At 34.2% G+C, this 17,996-nt stretch overlaps 1 protein-coding gene across 5 annotated transcripts in view; it reads right to left on the bottom strand.

The window, feature by feature from the left end:
* The window catches only part of VPS8 (VPS8 subunit of CORVET complex), a 253,795-nt gene that overhangs the window by 204,499 nt on the left and 31,300 nt on the right, over window positions 1–17,996 (bottom strand). For 3 of the 5 annotated variants that reach the window (XM_028504348.2, XM_036017796.1, XM_036017797.1), the window contains exons 5-9: window positions 15,633–15,726; window positions 12,046–12,078; window positions 11,068–11,122; window positions 8,091–8,096; window positions 2,842–2,966 (exon numbers count right to left, since the gene is read on the bottom strand). In XM_028504348.2, the coding sequence (XP_028360149.1) occupies window positions 2,842–2,966; window positions 8,091–8,096; window positions 11,068–11,122; window positions 12,046–12,078; window positions 15,633–15,726 (313 nt within the window). Of the gene's footprint in view, window positions 1–2,841; window positions 2,967–8,090; window positions 8,097–11,067; window positions 11,991–12,045; window positions 12,079–15,632; window positions 15,727–17,996 lie in introns of those variants that run through there. The other 2 variants (XM_028504351.2, XM_036017798.1) reach the window with 2 other exon arrangements.

Genomic DNA, 17,996 nt, shown 5'->3' with positions numbered 1-17,996 from the left:
AGTGCACACAGAACACTATCCAGGATAAATCACATGTTAGGCCCCAAAACAAGTCTCAAATTTAAGAAGACTGAAATCATATCAAGCATCTATACTGACCACAATAGCATAAAACAAGGAATTTTAAAATTCACAAATATGTGGATATTAAACAACATGCTACTGAACAACCAGCTGGTCCATGAAGAAATCAAAGGAGAAATAAAAAAAATGTCTTGAAACAAATGAAAAGAGAAATACAACATACCAAAATTTATGAGATGCAACAAAAGCAGTTCTAAGACAGAAGTTCATAACAATACAGGCCTACCTCAAGAAACAAAAAAACAACAACCCTCAATTAAACAAGCTAAATTTATACCTGAAGGAACTAGAAAATAAAAACAAAGCCCAAAGTTAGTAAAAGGAAAAAAATAATAAATATCGGAGCAAAAATAAATTCAGTAAGATCTACAAAGACAATTAAAAAGATCAATAAAACTAAGAGCTGGTTCTTTAAAAAGATAAATAAAATTGACAAATCTCTAGCTGGAATCACTAAAAAAAGGGTTCAAATAAAAAAATAAGAAATGAAAGAAAGGTTACAACTGATACCACAGAAATATAAAGCATAATAAGAGACTACTGTGAACAATTATATACCAACAAATTTGACAGCCTAGAAGATATAGATCAATTCCTAAAAACATATAATCTTCCAAGACAAAATCATAAGGAAACAGAAAATCTGAATAGACCAATTGCTAGAAGGGAGACTGAATCAATAATCAAAAATCTCCCAAGACACAGAAGTCTAGGACCAGATAACTTTATTGCTGAATTCTACCAAACACTTAAAGATGATTTAATACCTATCCTTCTCTAACTCTTCCAAAAACACTAAAGAAGAGATAGCATTTCCAGTCTTACTTTACGAGGCCAGTATTACCCTCATATCAAAACCAGATGAAAACAGGAAAATTACAGCCCAATATCATTGAACAAGGATGCAAAAATCCTCAACAAAACACTAGCAAACAAATTCAAGAAAATATTAAGAGAATTGTACACCATGATGAAGGGATTCATTCCAGGGACGCAAGGATGGTACAATATCCACAAATCAGTAAACACGATATAACACACTTAAAAAATGAAGAATAAAAATCATATGACCACCTTAATTGACAGAGGAAAAAATCATTTGACAAAATTCAACATCCATTTATGATAAAAACTCTCAACAAAGTGGGTTATAGAGGCAGCATACTCCAAACAATAAAAATCATATATGATGAGCCAACAGTTAACATACTAAACAGTAAAAAGCTGAAAATTTTCCTCTAAACTCAGGAACAAGACAAGGATGCCAACTCTTGCCACTTTCATTCAACATTATTGGAATCCTAACTAGAGCAACTAGGAGGGGAAAAAAAAAAGAAATAAAAAGCATCCAAATTGGAAAAGAAGAAATAAAAGTGTCATTATTTGTGAACAATATGATTTTATATATGGAAAATGCTAAACCACCAAAAACTGTTAAAATTAATAAACAAATTCAGTAAAGTTGCAGGGTACAAAATCAATATACAAAATTCTGTTGTATTTCTACATAACAACAATGAACTATTAGAAAGAGAAATTAAGGAAACAATCTCATTTACAACTGCATCAAAAAGAATAAAACATCTAGCATGAAATTTAACTAAGGAGGTGAGTAATAAAAAGTGTGGGCAAGAGTATGGAGAAATGAAACCCTTGTGTACTATTGTTGGAATGTAAACTGGTGCAGCCACCAGAGTAAACAGTATGGAGGGTCCTAAAAAAATTAAAAATACTGAGGTAGAACTTTCATATGACCCAGCAATTCCACTTCTGGGAATTTATCTCCCACAAATAAAAATACTAACTCAAAAAGATATCTGCACCCCCATGTTCACTGCAGTGTTATTTACAATAGCTAAAATATGGAAACAATCTAAGGATCCTTGAGGGTATTATGCTAAGAGAAAGACAAACAACATGTGATTTCACTTGTATGAGGAATCTAAAAAACAAACAAAACAAAACAAAACTCACAGATACAGAAAACAGGCTTGTGGTTGCCAGAGGGGAGGGAACTTGGGGGTTGGGTGAAATGAGTGAAGGCAGTCAAGAGGTACACATTTCCAATTACAGAATAAATCAGTCATGGGGATGTAATGCACAACATGATGACTACAGTCAATGATACTGTACTGCATATGTGAAAGTTGCTGAGAGTAAATCTTGAAAGTTCTCATTACAAGAAAAAAAATTATGTATCTTTGTATAGTGACAGGTGGTAAACAGACTTATTGTGGTGATATTTCAGATGTATGCAAATATTGAATCATTATGTTGTACACCTGAAACTAACATAATGTCATATGTAAATTATACCTCAATTTTTTAAAAAACTGCATATTCTGGCTCACTTAATAACAATTATTTAAAAATTTGAACAAAAGTCAGACTGAGCAATCTCAGGGTTAACTATACATGTCACTTTATAACACGTATCTTGGTCTTCAAGATATTGATCCAGCCCTGGCCAGTGTGGCTCAGTTGGTTAGGCATTACTGTCCTGTAAACTGAAAGATCTCAGGTTTGATTCCTGGTCAGGGCACTAGCCTGGGTTGCAGGTTCAGTCCCTGTTTGGGGCACCTATGAAAGGCAACCAATTGGTGTTTCTCTCTCACATCAATGTTTCGCTCCCTTTCTCTCTCCTCTCCCCTCTAGCTAAAAAAGAAATAAAAATACATAAAAGGATATTGATCTAGAGATACTATTTTTAAAAACTGATTTTTATACTGGCTTATGGAACATGAAATTCATATTTACCTGTCCTTTAGCAAAGCCACAGAGAAGTCTTGAGCAGTCATTGTTAATACTGAGGGCAGAGATGGCTCCATACTGACCTCCAACACTAGTGCTACCCAGACATAGTCGCAAAGCTTGATTCTGATCTAAAGAAAGCAATTTGTAAAATCAGGTAAAAGAAATGGAAAGGTGTGAATAAATACATACAGGGTCTGACACAAATAACACCCCTTTTTTATTATAAAATTATAAGCATGTAATTCTGTAACATAACAATATCACACTCAAGCACACCATATGACATTTTAGGGGAAATGTTCAAATTAAATCTATAAATTATTATGCCCATATTATAACCCTACCAACCATACTCAAGCAGGTGTTACTTCTGCCAGACCCTGTACTTAGTATAGGCTTGTTTTCAAATACTTGGGAGTTGGCAAGAATGAAATGATGTAGTTACATTCATTTTAAATATATGAATTAAGCACCTAGTAGAGGTTGGGCATTGAATTAGACACTATGAATGCAGGAAAAAAAACCCAGTATCTATAAAGAAGCATAATATAAACTTGCTAATGATAAGTGAAAAAAAATCCATAAGAAATCTGTACCTTCTTAAACAAACCATCTTTCATCACCCTCATTCCAGAATTGTAGTTCTTATTATTTTCAGGATGAAAAGTTATAGGGAATACCATCTTTTAAATAGTTTTAAAACTCCAAAAATCAAAATGTATTTATTTAGTTTAACTGAAATTTATATTATCCATGAAGAAAGGGTTTCTAAGCAAATTATTAAAAAATTTATAGAATAAGTGTTAACTACTTAACAGAATTATTTCAAGTATCAACACTTGATATGCTAAAGGCAAATAATTCAAATCTCTACTAGATTAAGTTAAGGGAAAGGATTTGGCCTTAATCACCTCTGGTATCTCCAGGAGACACTCAAATATTTATTAAACTTTATTATCTAATAATTAAAAGAAATTCCTCCAAGGTATTTCCTAAGCAATACTTATTTTGAATAGTGTTCTTTATTGTACCCACTTGAAAACCACAAAGTAAAAAATTTAAATATAAGAAGGCATGCCTACAAAATTTAACTGTTTAGAGGAAAAAAATAAATAAACCCACCATACTTGCACATTGTGGAGTTCTCTCAACTCTCCTGGCAATTATCTGTACCTCCCTCAACTAGCATTAAAACAAGAAAACAGGCCCAAAATGGAGTCACTTTTGCCAAGCCCCATTTGACCAAACTGAGACTTAATATTTAACTACAGTCTTGGCCTCTCCCAGGAATGGAATCTTAAACCAGCCAGTCAGGAATTGCCTGGTCAGTCCTAGTGGATGATCTGCATGCCAGACCCCTGGTATACCCTAGAAAGGTGACCTTGCCACAACCAGTCTACCTTTTGCTAGCATAACTTGCTTGTCCCATTCCATTCTGCCTATGGAAGTCTTTCATTTTGTAGAGCTTTTTGAAGCTCCTTTATATCTGCTAGATCAGCAATTTTCAACCTTTTGCATCTCATGGCACACATAAATTACTAAAATTCTGCAGCACACCAAAAAGTATATGTTTTGCCAATCTGACAAAAGGTATAATTTTGATTCATTCACACTGGACAGCTATTGTTGTGTTTGCTGCTGTCATTTTTTTAATTTGACAATCTAAGGGAAAAGAGGTCAGTGCCCTGATGAATCAGTTGGGTATGGCATGCTTTAAAAATTCTTGCCGCACACCGGCGTTGAAAAGTGCTGTCCTAGACGTTGCTGCCTTGATTTATGAATCACTGAGTAAAGCCAATAAGATCTTTACAATTTACTCAGTTATTTTTTAACACACCCACATGCTATTTTTGGTAGATAAATATGTCTTAGTTCCACTCTGAGACTAAGACCTCTAAGGCAAAGGTTATGAGTGAATTAATACACCCAGAATACCTAGCATGTTGCCTTGTGCTCAGAGACATCTGACAATCACCTTAATAGCTTATATATTTGCAAATCTTCCTTCTGCAAGGGTAAGTCTAGTTATCAGAAAGCCTACATTCATTCATTCTTAGGTCTAGGGAATAATACAATGGAAGACCTTTTGCCTGTCCAAAGTGAACACTGTAAGAATATATTTCTATGTTCATAAGCTGGCTCAAATAGAAATCTCCACCTCCCCAAGGACTCGGACACAATTGATGGCTCTAAGGTATCTGGCACACAAAAAATACTCAACGTTACACAGGTCTGACCCATCAAAACTTAGAGATGTTACTACTGCTTTCTAATTTAACAAAGTTCATACTTTAAAATAGACTATTTAAGTATTCTTATAGCTCAGAAAAAGTAAGAATAGGAGAATTGAGGTATAGGATAAAATAGAAAATAAGGATACGATTAAGAAAGAGGAAATAGAGAGGAAAACAGCAAAGGAAAAAGACTTATCTGACTTGTAGGTTAAAAACCCAAACATGACTCTGCTCTCCTGACTTGTAGGTCCCATGGACTAAAAACTAAGACAAGGAACCAAATGATCAACCTTGGTCCTTCCTGAAAGATGTATTAATTTACAGCCCACAGGACTATGTTAGTGAAAATACTCTAAACTTTCTTCTTGATTTTTTACAATGTATTCATTATCTTTATAATACCCCTTTATAAGGTAGCATGACTATGAAGTGAGCACAGTACATAAAATGTAAGCTATTTTAACTCCAAAAGATAAGTTATCAATTTTTATTGCTGTCTTTATCCATTCTATTTTTATGGTACCATATCAACAAACTACCTATTATACAATTTGTACTAACTTCAGAAAAGGTAGATTTCTGTAGAAAAAAGAAAGCAGAGTCTTATTGGAGAGGTTGCTTTGCTAGAGTAACTAAACATTCTGTAGTCCAGGTCATTCTGGACAATTCTGGGGAAAGGTACTTGATGAAAATAAAAATAAAACCTCTTCCAAACACTTAGAGTCTGTAGTTATATCGAAAGAACAACAGGATATGGACAGAAGTGAGAAAGATGAAAATCAGAGCTCTCTCCACATTCTACTCTTAAGGGGGCTCTTGATCTCATTAGTTTAAATGGAAAATTCCTATTCTCCCCCTACTCTCTAAAATCTCCTTTGTCTATTGTTGGGGTGAGATTAAATTAGTAGTACATCTAATTTCATTTACAAATTCATATAAACCCACATTTGGTTGGCATTGTCAGCTTGGTTTGATTTGTTTTAAATTGAAGTGGGTCCTTATGAAGCAAATGATTGGGTAAGAAATATGAAACAAGACTATCATTTTTCCTATGAACTTCACAGAAATGGCATACAGCTTAAATAATAAAATGCCTATAAAAATTTGAAAACTACAAAATGGTACAAATGCAAGAGACTATTATTAACAATAAATAGCCCACAAATTGATTAAAAGAACTTGAAGCCCAGATATCACAAAAAGCACATCTGTTTGACACTTCGGTGAATTATACCTATTTCTTCTTTTATTAGTATACCTTTCGAAGTATACTTTGCTTAGGGTAGATCTCTGTAGCATATTCTGGGCTGAGGAGTAATATGCCAAACAGCAAAAAAAAAAAGTCACAAATAAGGCATAAAGCCTATAATAGCTATAAAATCTAAATTTGAATACACTTGCAGAATTTCTCTTCTCTTTACCTATACCAAAATCAACCCAATCCTCTATTTCTTTATCCCTAATTTGTTTTAACTAGTTCCTAAAAACTGTCAAAAGTATTTATTGTGTTGGCCAAAACGTCTGTATGTTTTTTTCTGTAAAATAAAAGATACATTTCTCATTTTCAACAATGACTTCATTGATTTGAATATTTTGAGTATGTCAGCTATCTTCTGCTATTGGCTTCTAGTGGGTAGAGGCCAGAGGTGCTGCTAAACATCTTCCAATGCACAAAACAGTCCCACAGCAAAGAATTATTTGGCTGAAATGTCGACACTACCAAGAAACTTCACAAACCACTTTTGACATGTTCAATCAGTCACAGCACCTTCTCCATACACTGCACAAATCTTTGGTTGTGTTTCAGTTGTGTTTTTACCTTTCTTAAAATAATAAGGCATAATACACCAAAAATATTCTGTTATCTTCTTCCATCTTTAATAATAAAATGGCTGCACAAAAATTCACCAATTTTGATAAATGTTTTTTAAGTGCACACTAATATGACAACTATCACAATACAACCTAACAAAATTGTTTCAAGTGGCATTAAAGACAACTACACACTACTAGAGCCATTGTACAGAAAAAAACCTAAACAAACTTTTTGGCCAACCTAGAAACATCTAGATCCTAGAAGGAATCAAATTTAATTGTGTGTGTAGAGCTCTACTTTTATTGCCAGTATTCATCATTCTTCAATATTACTCTTCTCTTACCGTTTGAGCATATTAAAATATTCTCTAAGACCAAAGAACAAAGAGATATTAAAAAACATTTTTCATCAATGATTATACAACAGCAGAAATACTTTTACCTGATTTCCATCTAACCAACACACAGAATTAAATTTCTCATCCCAGTTGTGAAGGTTACCTGCTGAAGCCAAGTTAACACTGAATTCCCATAGCTAACTGGCCTTTTTCTAGAATGCTGATGTTCATGAAGAGTCATTTGTGTTTATTCCCAAACCTATTCATGCCATTTTTGCCATTGTAATGCTGCTGTACTTTAAAAACTTAACTAACAAAACACAAACTGATGAAATAGAGTGAAAAAGAAAGGGTTGTTGTTTCTAAGAAAACTAAATGAATGCTTTAGAAAAATGTGGTAAAGATAAAGTGTTTTTAAAACTGTCAAGAAATAAGGTGTATATAACTGTAGAAGATGGAAGAGAAGTTTTCTGAAAATCTGGTATTTTGTGCTCCTTGATTGATTCACAGGTGCCTGAAAGTCAAAAGTGCAAACTTTGTATGACCCGCCATTGTTGCAATTTGTGCCAAAAGAGATGCCACAGGCATCACTTGGAAAATACAAACTCAAAGTAAAGTCTTTGCTATATATCAAAAGATTAAGGGGAAAATGAATAGTTATATATTTTCAGTTACAAAAAACATTGAAGGTATGTCTGCATTTGTAATTTTTAATGAGTCCCTGCTTTAACCAATCTTTCAATTAGCTGCTTTCCTTCCATGAGCATTTCATAAGAGGGCACTGACTGTAATTGATATCATTCTCTTTCAACAATAAAAAGGTCAAAAGAATAAAGGTCACTCATGCAAATCAAAATTACTATACCTTTTCCTTTGAATCCAAGGAGAAAAGATCAAAAGAGAGAAAGAAGAGATCAGTTCAAAAGTTGAGAGGAAAGACAGGCAAAATTTCAGAGTTTAAGTGACAAATTTTAGTTATCTATAGGAAGGATACTAAACGTGGTTAATTGATGTCTCTAGAATTTATGATTATATTCAGGTATTGGCTATGGGAAAAGAGAAATGGTATTATATTCAAATTACAGTACAGTAAGTAAATCCAAGCCCATTAAGTTTGATAAAATAAAAAAACAATTCAAAAATATAATCTACTGAAGTATGCTAACTACCCAAAAGGTGAAAAACTAAGGACCTTGGGATAGGGAAGCATCTTTATTAAGATTTGCATTTTTGAGATCCTTCATATAGGTAAGAACCAAGATACACAATAAATACCATGCATCTATAGTTCCATAAGAATAGGCAACATACATCAATCTTGATGAAGCTTATAAAGATTGCTATTTTAATGTCCCAGGTCACTATCCCAAAGAGGAATCTACTGGTACTAAAATGAATACAGTTCTTCCTTCTACACTTTTTTCTGTCATCAATGAAGATGTTTACAAGAGATTCGATTTAACCCAGATCTCTAATCTAGGCACTTCATAGTATTATTACTCTGCCATTTGCCCCTGCCTTTCAAACAAATTTTAACCCATTTGTTAAAACTCACTGTTCAAATATTAATTCTTACAAAAATGAGTAAAATTTATTAATATATAATTAAAACCCTAAAGCATAACCAGAATATTAAGATTCTTTATCAAAATGTTCATTTTGGCATACTTTCTCTTCCATGAGACTACAATCAAAGATTACTATTTCATCAGAAAGCTGCCAGGATCTAAAGAAAATTAGGAAGCAGTCCCAAGGAAATTAAGGAGGCAGTAGCAATAGATAATGTACTCCTCTGGTAGTTTTAATTTTAAGTATAGTCTTTTTAATCTGTTGCAGTAAGCTCTAGGTGAATTTGATTATAAACAGTCACATAGTCTTATAACCTTGTGGTAAGGAGGGAATGGTAAAGCAGATAGAGCTGAGGAAAAGTAATGGTGAGTGGGAACAAAAACTCCATATGCATTCTGCTGAACATATGCATTATATTCTATCCTCATTCACCTTAGTTCTTTTCTTCATATATCTTGGAACTGGCCTCCCTTTCTTTCATAACAGGGGAACTGCTCAGGATGGTGCAAATGCACTAATCAAGGATTTCATATTCCTTGATTCTAACCTTGGCTCTATGCATGTCACTTATCCTCTCTGGTTTTCAGTCACCTCATATGTAAAATAAGGGGGCAGAACTAAAAGACCTTTAAGTTCCTCTCCCAAAATCTTATCAATCCAATACCAAGTATGCCCCCATAAAAAAACATGCATCCCTACGCCTAAAAGCTGGTAAAACTTCTGGAAGGCAGTTAGGCAATGCATATTCAAAGTGTTTAAACGTTCACACCTTGTCCTAGGGTATGACTTAGGACTTCCAGGAATTTGTCCTAAGGAAGTAATAACGTGTTCAAAAATACAGTAACAAAGATGTTCATCATTATACTATTTGTTGAGAAACAACCTAAATATCTTATAGTAGGAAATGGTTAAGTAAACTATCATGAATCCATTTAAAAGAATACAATATAGCCATTAAAAATAATGTTGCAGATGAATGTATAATTACATGGAAAGATGTTCATTATAATGAAAAAGAAGGTTACAAGTTACATGATCTCATTTGGGAGCAGGTATGTGTGTGCAAGCGCATGCACACACACACACACACACAGAAAAAAGAGGGGAGGGCCATAGAGAAATGCTAGGGACTAGTCCTGTGTGGAAGAATTTGGTGTTTAATATCTTCAACCTTTTGCTCATCTATGTTTTCTAAATTTTCTATTATGAATGCCTATCAATAATGGAATGAGAAAAATATTGTTTAGAGAATCAATTCTTTAGTTCTCTCAAGAGAATTATTTTTGTTTCCATTCTTCTCATCTCCAAACAATATTGATTGATAAAAACTTTGAAAAGACTAGGTTGAGAATCACATGATAAATAAGGCTTTTGGCATAATGGAAAATTTTATAAGTAGGAAGTCAAATTGTTCAAAAACAAGGAAAAATAAGTAATATAGTAAATTAAGATGTAAGGCCCACAGAGATCAAATTGTGGTTCTGCTATTAAAGCATTCCCTGGTAATCCTCACACAATATCCTGTAGATTCCTTAATGAAATACAACGTCATCATGAATTCCATTTAGGAGAGATAAAAAAGACTTAAGATCCAGGGGAGCACACTAAAAATGACAAAAAATATCAATAGTTTTTAAATGAAAAAAAAAAACAAAATGTCTACTCATAGTATTGAATTCCAAAGCAAAGAAGATTAATGGAATTAGGGTTATTTAGCCTCAGATTTAAAAAATGAGAAAATATGTAAGACTAACCTCTACCATACATATGAATTTGCCTCAACAACAACAAAAAATGTGATTAGGGACTTTTTTCAGTTTAGAGGGATTTACAATGGAAATTCAAAAAAAATTATTATCAGCGAGAGTTAGTGAAAAACTAAGAAAGGCTGAGCATCTCTTCTCTGAAGATCTTTTAGAATACCTAGTACTCAGGCATGCTTTAGGATCAAAAATCACCCCTACCACCCACCATCAACTGAAGCAGACAAGAAGACAACCCAAGGTCCCTTCCAACTTTATATTCTTTTTGTTTTGGTCTGCAGAGAGTCAACAGAGATGATAGCTCATAAATTCATAGAGAAAATACATTCACAACAAGCAAAAAAAAATGAAGCCAAGTCAATTTTTAACTATAAAAATACTGCTACTTTTCAAGTTTTTCTGTTTTTATCCAAGCAAATAAAGTTTACTATGTAAACTATGATGAAAAGACATTATAAAACCCCAATGATACTTAATATTTAAAGTAAAGAAAGTACTTGAAAAATTTACCAAATATCAAAGCCAATCCATGAGATGTACCCACTGCTATCAGGCTGGACACGGCCTGAGAACAAAAGGGAAGATCATAAGATAGTACATCAAGGATCTCGAAATAAGCAGAGTTGAATTTGTTCGTCTTCCTTCCTCTAGGCACCAAATGACACACCAACTATTACAAATAAGGAGAATTTCATCTAGGAAGCAAAACAGGACATTTTATTTCTGGGAATCCCTCTAAATTTACTCTACAGGTAACAATATAAAAACTCTCATATGTCCAGCATTATAGAGAAAAACACGACACTTAGCTTCCTCAAACACAAATTTTCAGGGGTCCAGATGAAGTAAGAGGCACTTATGTTGCCCAACCAAGAACCTCCTATGAGGTAAAGAGAAGGGATTAGAAAGCTCTTCTCTAGTTTATTCCCAGGAGCCTAAAGGCACCAGAAATGTTCAAAATTCAGCTGACTTCCTCACCAATTAACTAATAAGAAGGCTACAGGCAGCAGCTGGAAATAGTCAAGAAAAGAGGGCACTAGTATGCTTTCCCTATGCCCCAGTTCTCTATAATCACTCCACAGGTTTACTTGGCAGGACCGGTAATAGAGTTCAGAGCTGTTAAATGCACTATTTACCACAAAGTGATTGTACCAAATACTATTTTCCACTCCCTATAACCAAAGGGAGGCAAAATTGCAGAAGGAGCAAATTTTCTTGGGCAGGGTAGAACACACACAAATAAATCTGGAAAATGCTAATCATTATTCCCTTATATGCTTCTCAAACAAAAGCCTGAAGAGTAACCATACACTACGAAGAAAATATTCAACATGGATAAATCTTAAACCTGATTACTGGCAACAAATGACTTATAAATTTATCATCACAATAATTTGTATAATAACTTTAAATATTAGAAGAATAAATCTAAGAAAACCCAATCAAATAGAAAGCTTACCTTTAAAGAATAATTTAAAGTATACTTACAATTGCTGTAGGCAAGCCAGCATCTACTTTGTCCTAAATGAAATTTAGAGAAAACAAAAGTACTTTAAAATATATTCTCATTATAAAACAGAAAACAGTATAAGGCCTCCTCTTTACATATACTTAGATCCAAATCAATTCACGCAAGAGGAGAACCTTTGTTTTTGCCTTTCAGAGAAACTACAAAAGTTTTATATACCAACAAAATATAAAGAGCAAGAGAGAAAGATCATTTTATTTTACTTACTATAACATGCTCCAGGAAATGTACTGGTTATAAATGAAAAGGTAAAGAGAGAGGGAAGAGGTTCCAGTTTCAATAATGTGAATAAAGGATAAGTATTAAGGGTCAAAACACTAGGAGTACATAAAGATTTTAGAAAAAAGGAAACATATTCTGAAGACATTCTTCCTCTAAGCAGGAGCTTCCTATCCTGCAGATTATGCAATAACCCCTAAATAAAGCCTGAGCAAGGTATGTTCAGTCAGTTCTCAAGCATAAGAATATCAAAAATTAAGTGCTAGTCTCAGCTCCTCAACAAAACCTGGATGACCCTGGGAAAGTTGCCAAACCCTTCTGGACATTAGCCACGTCATCTGTTCAAGAAATAGCAAATACTGCCCTATCTACATCAATGAGTTGTCCTGAGAAGCAAACTAAATATAAAGAAAGTATTATGCAAATATAAATGTATCTATATGATGCTTCTACAGCTTTAAATAATAGTAATCGGTTACAATGATTAGCATTGTAATAGCAAAGAGCTTTCATACACATATATTATACTATTTGATTCTCAAACCTGGCAAGAAAAAACAGGTAGTATTATTCTGATTTTCCAGATTAAGAAAATAAAAATTTCAAAGAGCTTACTTGACTTGCCCAAGATCATTCAGCCAGTGGCAGAGCTGTCTCAAACTCAGGGCTTCTGGGTCCCAGCCAGGCTCTTTATATCACTTCCACATTTCTTTTCTGCAGGTATGTGTCCCTATCAATGTGGTCAATTAGGTACCATAATCTCTCAGAAGGAAGAATCTATTTTATTCAACTTGGTAGAGCTGCCCAAGAACTAACTTAAGAAACTTTCTCCAGTGCATGGGAATATGAGAAGGGACAATCACCAAGACTGCTATGTACAATATACACAGGACAGCAGGATATACACAGCTGTGTGTGTGTGTGTGTGTGTGTGTGTGTGTGTGTGTAAAGCTTGCCTAGCACAATGTTCAACAATTAAGAAGTATGCAATAAATACTTGCCAAATGATTGATTTGTGTCCCACACAGGGAAAAAGAATGAGAAAGCAGATAGAGAATATAAACGATATTCAAAATGAAACCTGACTAATGAAATCAGAACTCAGCTAACTTAAAAAACTAAAAACCGCAGATGTAGGATGCATTTTAGAGATTACAGAATTTTAGTATTGGTGTTGCGACATATTAGGGTAATGGTTTTAAAAAACCAGATACATTAGAATCACCTGAGATACCTGTGAAAATGCAGATCCCTATGCTACACTGCTAGAGATTCCAAGTCAGTAGGTCTGGGGTGATGCCAGGAATCTGAATTTTAATAAGCACTCCAGGACATTCTTACACATTACACATGTTTTGCAAAAACACTGTGCTAAGGCATCTCTTTTATCTTAGGTGCTCATTAAAATGATAAATCTCCTTTAAAATTTAATTTGAGTTGGTTTTCAATATAGTCACATGTCATATTACTTTGAGGTTTCCAAAACTAAACAATGAAGTTCACAACTCCAAGTTTCATCTCTCCCAAGTGTTCTCCAGGCATTGATTACAAAGCCCTGATGATCAAGGCCCTAGGCAGTCCTAATAATATCACTATCCACATGGCTGAAGGCATTATTGAACAACTATTCGGGAGGGATACCAAAAAATATAACTAGCTTTACATGTTAATAAACCAACCATCACAGAAAAGCATACAATTTAAATTGAGCTGGTAATCTAGAATTATGAAGGCGGGTATGAAGACCGTCACAGGAAAAGCAGTTTTCATTTTAACATACCAAAGGAGCTCAGCCATAGCAATGAAATAAGAATAGAATGCAAACACTCTGGGATTTATTAGACTTTTTCCCTCTTATTCAAGAAGGAGGAGAAACGCTTTCAAATAACAGATTTATCTAATCATTGTTCAGTGTCTGAGTTTTAGTTCAGTCTCCATTATTCAAAATATTTTTAAAACTGCACAGGTGGGTCAAATGACTGTTCTGGTTCATCTTGATTTTGAAAGGAATGAATTTCATCACCTACATAAGGATTAAATTCAGAAAACGTCATGGAAATGTAATCCTCAACAGGTGGTTCCCATTCTAGAAAATATGAGTTACTCTCCACCTAAAAGAGGAAGGACAATTGCCCAGGTTTCCTCCATTGCTTGACTATCTCTCTATTTAAAGTGACTTCATGATATATGAGCTGGGTCAGGGTATACCAATTGCCCACAGAGAATACTTTTTCTTTCTTCCTCTTTTTTTTTTGTATCTGCAGTAAGAGCTTTCTTTAATAAACCTGAAAATTGCAATGTGGTTATGGTGTCATAATGCCATTTCTGTATCAATCTCTTACTCTCCTGAAAAATCAAAACTTTGTCCCCATAGAACATGACAAACACCAATTAAAACTTCATAAAATTTATAAACTTCATAACACATCAAAGTTCTTGGGGTTTGAATGTGTCATCACAATCATCATCACCATTATATACAAGATCTGCATATTGACCTTAGGAAACTAAAACTGGAAATCTACATAAAACTATAGGCTTTGGGGTCAAAGAAAAATTGATAAAAACATATCAGAATCAGTGTCTGTTGTCTTGATGAACTATTAAATAATTATGCATTAACCCAGTGCTCTAAGTCAGTTTTTAAAAACACCACAGATACTCTCTTCCAGCCATTATCCAATGGACACATTCACCAACACCACCCCCACTTCACAACAAACAGGCTCTAGACTTGAAGCCGGAAACCCTAATTTGGAGTAAGTGTTCTACTCTCTCCTAACCCAAAGATGTAATAAGACAAGTTAATATCACCTCTCTAAACCTGTCTTCTCATTTGAAAATAAGACATGCCTCTCCCTACTTTCAAAGTCCTAAGAGTAAATAAAATAAGGTACACATGAAAAGAGACTGAATTATTAAAGAGAAGAAATATCAGCTGTAAAAGATTCTGAACAATCATTTCTCCATATTAGAAGACTAAAAAAACAAGCACTCTACCTCAACCAAACACACAAGATGGCAACTAAACTGAAAAGGAATGTAAAGAAAAGGCAGATAGTGTTTCTTTTAGGATGGCTGCCATATTTCATTTAGGCACACCCGAGACTCTGAGCAGACTTTTATTTCAGGGCTGCACTAATTTCTACATCAAGATGTGTAGCCATGTCTTATGAGTCAAAAATAATCACACAAAATCCACGAAAGCCAGATTCTATTTTTCTTAAGCCTTGAGCCAAGAGAAGTGCTGTGTTCTGTTTTCTGCTCAATCCTACTTCATTATGCCATTGCAGGTTATAAAGTTAGGGGAAGAGAACAAAATACTTACAGCTGCAGACACTATCTGGGCAGAAATCCCCTTCAAAAGTGAATGTCGCATAACTGATCCATGGAGTGAAAAAGAATCAGGTAATCTCTTCTTCCTTAAAAAAAAAGTTTAAGAACAGAAAAAAATGGAAAAGGTAGGGTCTAAAAGCTTTGAAAGAAATAACACACATAAAACAAGAAAAGTGGAAAAAGGAAACACTGTATATTATTTGTTAGCTGTGTTTTGCAAAGAGGCATAAAGAGTCTAACAGTCCCACATTGAGATGCTTTACTAAACCCACATGAACCTCAGAGAAGCCGAGCAGGAAAATGAATAAAGCCATTTCTTTTTCTCTGATTCAAACTGTTCCTTGCCACCTTAATATAGCAAGAGGTTCTACACCTCACCAGAAGTTTGCCTAGAGAGCATGTCTTCATCACCTCTACCTACCTTCCACCCTTGCCCACCTCTCTTGCCCTCCTCCTGTCTATAGCCACTCTCTCATTCTTCAGCCAACCACTTCAAATTCCCCACTCTTCATTCTGTGCTGCTTCTACTAACAGCTCCTTTCATTTACCCTATGCATCGTCATACAAAAAATAATTTTAAAACTTTTACCAAACATTGAGCACCTACTCTGTGTGACTAAAGAATGCTCTGGAGATAAAAATAATAATAAAGTCCAGGTTCCTACTCTCAAAGACCTCATAGCCTAGCCAGAGGGACTAATAAATAGCTACTGTTAAAGGATTTAGAAAAGAAAAATGAAAAGCACTATAGAAATGAAATAAATTAGAGTTTGATCTTGTTTAATCGGGAGATTATCAGAAATAGCTATAGAAAAGAAAAGATGTCTGATCTGGCCTTGATGGATACCTAGGAGTCTGTCAGGCTACAAAAAAGCACAAGCAGAAATATAAAGATGTAAGCCCTGGCTGGGTTCTCAGCTGGTTAGAGCATCATCCCTATACGTCAAGGTTGCAGGTTCAATCTCCAGTCAGGACATGAACAAGAAACAACCAATGAATGCATAAATAAGTGGAACAACAAATTGATGTCTCTCTCTCTCCCCCATCCCCCTTGCTCTGTCGGAAACAACCAATAAATATTTTTAAAATATGAAGATATAAAGGTACACAGTGTGTGAGGGGAATGTGAGTACACAAAAGGCATGAACCAGGAGGAGGGGGTGGGAATGCTTCCCATTAAAATGGGAAGCAGGGTCCAGGCTGGTGCCATGCAAGGGAGTTCAGATATTATTATGTCGGTAAAAGGAAGACACCATATATTTTAATTAGGTAGTGATCAGATCATCAAAAACATTTAAATTATGGTGGTGCCATACAAATCTTAGGATTATTTGTTCTATTTTTGTGAAAAAATGCCATTGGGGTTTTGATAGGGATTATATTAATTCTATAATGGCTTTAGGTATTATGAACATTTTAACAATATTAATCTATTAACATGGGGTATCTTTTCATTTATTTGTATTTTGCTTAATTTCTTTCATTGTGTCTTTAAAATTTTCAGTGTCCAGCTCTTTCACCTTCTTAGTTAAACTGATTCCTGAGCACTTTATTGTTTTTGGTGCTATTGTAAATGGAACTGTTTTATTACTTTTTCTGACATGTTGATGTTAATATATAGAAATGCAAATGACCCCAATTAGCCAAAGCAACCTTGAGAAAAAAGAACAAAGCTAGAGGCATCACACTTCCTGATTTCAAACTATATAACAAAGCTATAGTAATCAAAACAGTAGAGTACTGGCATTAAAAACAGGCATATATTCTGATGCACAGAATTGAGAGCCCAGAAATAAATATGATCAACTAATATTTGACAAGGGAACCAAGAATACTCCATGGAGAAAAGAACATGCTCTCCAATAAATGGTGCTGGGAAAACTAAGTAATCACATGCAGAATAATAAAATTATAACCCTGTCTTACACAACTCACAAAAATTAAGTGGATTAAACACTTAAATATCAGACCTGAAACCATAAAATTCCTAGGAGAAAACAAAGGGGAAAAAGTTCTTTAACATTGGTCTAGACAACAACATTTTGGATATAACACCAAAAGAACAAGAAACAAAAGTAAATGTAAATAAATGTGCTTATACAAAATAAAAAGCTTCTGTGTAGCAAAAAGATAATCAACCTATGGAATAGGAGAAAATATTTGAAAACCATATACTGATAAGGGGTTAATATCCAAAATATATAAGGAATGCTTATAACTCAATACTGAAAAAACAAAAAACTGAAGCAAAAAAAAATGAGCAGAGGACATGAAGTGGCATTTTCCCCAAAAGACATACAGATGGCCAATAAGCACATGAAAAGATGCTCAACATTACTAATCATCAGGGAATGCA

The sequence above is a fragment of the Phyllostomus discolor genome, chromosome 2 (assembly GCF_004126475.2).
Source record: "Phyllostomus discolor isolate MPI-MPIP mPhyDis1 chromosome 2, mPhyDis1.pri.v3, whole genome shotgun sequence".
Taxonomy (NCBI): domain Eukaryota; kingdom Metazoa; phylum Chordata; class Mammalia; order Chiroptera; family Phyllostomidae; genus Phyllostomus; species Phyllostomus discolor.
This window is presented reverse-complemented; position numbering and strand designations above follow the sequence as displayed.